This window comes from Arachis ipaensis, chromosome B5 (genome assembly GCF_059453495.1).
Source record: "Arachis ipaensis isolate K30076 ecotype BB chromosome B5, ASM5945349v1, whole genome shotgun sequence".
NCBI classification, from domain to species: domain Eukaryota; kingdom Viridiplantae; phylum Streptophyta; class Magnoliopsida; order Fabales; family Fabaceae; genus Arachis; species Arachis ipaensis.
In genome coordinates this window covers 62931845-62935995 of record NC_142440.1, presented here as the reverse complement: position 1 = coordinate 62935995, position 4151 = coordinate 62931845, and the positions used below count along the sequence as shown (strand labels likewise).

Below are 4151 nucleotides of genomic sequence, written 5' to 3'. Positions count from 1 at the left end.
TTAACCCTAGCCCCATTACAACCTATGGGAAATTCCTCATGATATTTGTATGCATGCATGAAATAATTGTTAATTGTTAGATTAAAAACAAATCTTGGAAAGCATGATTAGGGGAAAATTGAGTGAATCAACCCTATACACTTGAGCGACTAGAGCAGATACACATCCGGTGAGGGTTCGATCGCTCAATTACATGTTTCCACCCATGATCATCTTTTCTTGCAAGTTTGTAAGATCTTTCAATGATTCAATTCAATTGTGGGTTTGCTTTGATTGCTATTGCTTTTGCCCTTGTACTGGTACGTGTATTCTTGGAAATTGATTTGTTTTGACCGAGTAGATGCATTCATGTAGATAGATTACATATAGATAGGTTGCATGTAGTTAGTTTGCATTGAATAAATGTTGATACCCTTTGCTTCTTTCTTGATTTTAGCATGAGGACATGCTTAGTTCAAGTGTGGGGAGGTTTGATAAATCCCAATTTTGTGGTTTATGTTGTGCCTATTTTAGGGAGTTTTTATCACCTCTTCCACATTTATTCAATGAAATAGCATGGTTTTGTAATTCTCCCTTAAATTGTGCTTAAGTGTAAAAACATACTTTTTAGGCCCTTAAATTAGTGATTTTAATTCACCTTAATTCCATTCGATGCCTTGATGTGTTTGTTGAATGATTTCAGGTTCATAAGGCAAGTATTGGATGAAAGAAATGAAGAGAAAAGCATACAAAGTGGAGAATGCATGAGGAAACAAGGATTTGGAGTACATCAATGGACGCGCACGCGCAGTAGACGCGCACGCGTGGAAGTGAAGTTGCATGGCGACGCGTACGCGTACATGATGCGTATGCCTGGATAGAAAATTGCCAAGTGACGCGCACGCGTGACTCACGCGTACGCGTCGATGCTCGCACGTGACTCACTTAAAGGCAAAACGCTGGGGGTGATTTCTGAGCTGTCCAGGCCCAAATCCAACTTGTTTATGAGGGTATTTGATGCAGAATTGAAGATTGAGCAAAGGGGGAGCAATTGTCTGTAGTTTATCATCATGTAGTTTAGTTTCTAGAGAGAGAAGCTCCATCTTCTCTCTAGAATTAGGTTAGGATTAGGTTAATTTCCATCTTAGATCTAGCTTTGATTACTTGATTTCACCTTGTTTCTTTTACAATTTCTTGCTTTTACACTTTCATTCTCTTAATTTGTGATGTTAATTTTACTTTCATGTCTCTTTTATGCTCATGTACTCATGTTGGATTTGGATCCCTTTTAATGAAATTTGGTGTTGATGTTTCTTTATTGATGATTTGAGTTGTTGATTTACTTTTCTTGCAATTGGTAGTTGGTAGATTTATTATTCTTGCACTTTTACTATGCTTTTCTTTTATGCCTTCCAAGTGTTTGACAAAATGCTTGGTTGGGCTTTAGAGTAGATTTTAAACATTCTTGACTTGGAGAGAGTAATTAGGCAATCTTGAGTCATCAATACCCAATTTAGATCGGTGATCTAGAGTTGTTAGCTAATATCATTTTCATTGACTCTAATCTCTTGCTAATTCAACTAGTGAGTTGATTAGGATTTTTGACTTGAGATTAACTAGTCTTGTTTGACTTTCTCTCATGGAAGATAACTTACATCTTCTTCCAATATTGGGGATGACAAAATAGGATAAATTCTTGTTAATTATTGTTTTTAGTGACTAGGATGGAAAACCTATGATCTCAATCCTTGCCATGAATGTCTCTCTTTGTTAATTGCTTCTTTTTATTACTTGTCTTCTTTAAATGCTTGCTTGATTTACTTTTCTTGTCATCTATTTTATTTCCCTTTTTATAAATCAAACCCCTTGTTCCTTCATAGCCAATAATTGACCACTTCATTGCAATTCCTTGTGAGACGACCCGGAGTTTAAATACTTCGGTTAATTCTTATTGGGGTTTGTACTTGTGACAACCAAAATTTTTTATGTGAGAATTGTTTGTTAGTTTGGAAGCTATGCTTACAACGAAGTTCTTATTTCTATAAGAGAAATTCTAGACCGACACGACAAATCTTCATTCATAAAAAAGACAAGGAAGTCATGAAGCCACAACCGGAAGAAAGGAAGGGAGGAGTGAAGCCCTATGTCCCCAAACACCCCTACCCACAGAGGCTCCACAAAGAAATGAAGGATCAATAATTCCCTAAGTTCTTGGAAATCTTCAGGAAACTTGAAATCAACATTCCATTAGCTGAGGCTTTGGAACAGATGCCACTATATGCAAAGTTTCTTAAAGAACTTATCACCAAGAAGAGAAGCTGGCATGAGAAAGAGACTATGATCCTAACCCAAGAATATAGTGCAATCATTCAAAAGGGGCTTCCACCAAACTCAAAGATCCAGGAAGCTTCCTTATACCATGCACTATTGTTAACATGACAATTGATAAAGCTCTATGTCACTTGGGAGAAAGCATTAATCTAGTGCCTCTTGCCATGATGAAGAAATTGGTAATAGAGAAGGTTAAGCCTACAAGAATGTCATTACAACTTACTGATAGATCTCTCAAGATACCCAATGGAGTAGTGGAGAATCTATTAGTGAAAGTTGGAGAGTTCATTTTCCCGGCTGACTTTGTGATCCTAGACATGGATGAGGAAGGAAATAACTCAATCATTCTTGGGAGACCTTTCTTGGCCATAGTTAGGGCAATTATTGATGTTGAAAAGGGTGAAATGGTTCTCAGGGTGCATGATGAGCAAATGGTTCTCAATGTTTTCAAGGCAATGCAATACCCCGCGGAGAAAGAAAATTGTGTGAGGATTGATATGGTGGATACTTTAGTTGAAGAAGCACTTGAAGCAAGCTAATATGAAGAACATGAAGAGGAAGCTCAAGACGTTCAAGGGGAAGATTCAAAGGAGACACAAGCACTTGAAAATTTAAGTGGAGTTAAGGAAGAAGGGGTACCAAAGTAAGAGTTGAAGTCTCTATCTCCACACCTCAAATATGCCTTCTTTGGTGATAAAGAGACCTTTCCAGTGATCATTAACTCCACTTTGAGTGCACAAGAAGAAGGTGAGTTACTTGATGTATTGAGAACCTACAAGAGTGCACTGGGATGGACAATTGATTATCTAAAAGGCATAAGCCCCACCATATGTATGCATAAAATACTTCTGGAGGAGGACTCTAAGATAGTTGTGCAACCTCAGAGGAGACTCAATCCCACAATGAAAGAAATGGTTCAGAAAGAAGTGATGAAGCTATGGGATGCTGGGATCATATATCCTATTTCTAACAACCCCTGGGTTAGTCCAGTCCAAGTTGTACCAAAGAAGGAAGGCATGGCTGTCATCTCCAATGAAAAGAATGAGCTTATCCCAACAAGGACAGTAACTGGGTGGAGAATGTGCATTGATTATAGAAGGTTGAATGATGCCACAAGGAAGGACCATTTCCCTCTTCCCTTCATTGATCAGATGTTAGAAAGGCTAGCTGGCCATGCTTACTATTGCTTTCTGGATAGATATTGGTGCGTACGAACCCCACACTCGTATAGCAGTACCAGCAAGTACACTGGATCATCCAAGTAATATCTGAATGAGTCAGGGTCGATCCCACAAGGATTGTGGCTTCAAGCAAGCTATGGTTATCTTGCAGGTCTTAGTCAGGCAGATCAGAAGGAGAATGATTTTATGCCATTGGTGCACAAAATTACAATCACAATTTTGCAACTCCGCATAACTAACCAGCAAGTACATTGGGTCGTCCAAGTAATACCTTACGTAAGTAAGGGTCGATCCCACGGAGATTGTCGGCTTGAAGCAAGCTATGGTTATCTTGTAACTCTTAGTCAGGATATCAATAATTCTCAGATTTAATTGTAAAAAGTAAAAGAACATGAAATAAATACTTGTTATGCAGTAATGAAGAACAGGTTGAGGCTTTGGATATGCTTTGTCTTCTGAATCTCTGCTTTCCTACTATCTTCTTCTTCATGCACGCAAGGCTCCTTCCATGGCAAGCTTTATGTTGGGCATCACCGTTGTCAATGGCTACTTCCCGTCCTCTCAGTGAAAATGTTCCAAATGTGCTGTCACCGCACGGCTAATCATCTGTCGGTTCTCGATCATGTCGGAATAGGATCCATTGATCCTTTTGTGTCTGTC

General features: G+C 38.7%; 1 protein-coding gene across 1 annotated transcript; it reads left to right on the top strand.

Moving 5' to 3' along the window:
- Nucleotides 1-2414: 2414 nt before the first annotated feature.
- On the top strand, nucleotides 2415-2849 carry LOC107640606 (uncharacterized). The gene has a single exon (XM_016344116.1). The coding sequence runs from the start codon at nucleotides 2415-2417 to the stop codon at nucleotides 2847-2849; it is 435 nt and encodes a 144-aa protein (XP_016199602.1).
- Nucleotides 2850-4151: the final 1302 nt, after the last annotated feature.

Excerpts from the sequence above, each read along its gene's own strand:
- LOC107640606 (XM_016344116.1), top strand. The coding sequence starts at position 2,415 with ATGACAATTGATAAAGCTCTATGTCACTTGGGAGAAAGCATTAATCTA.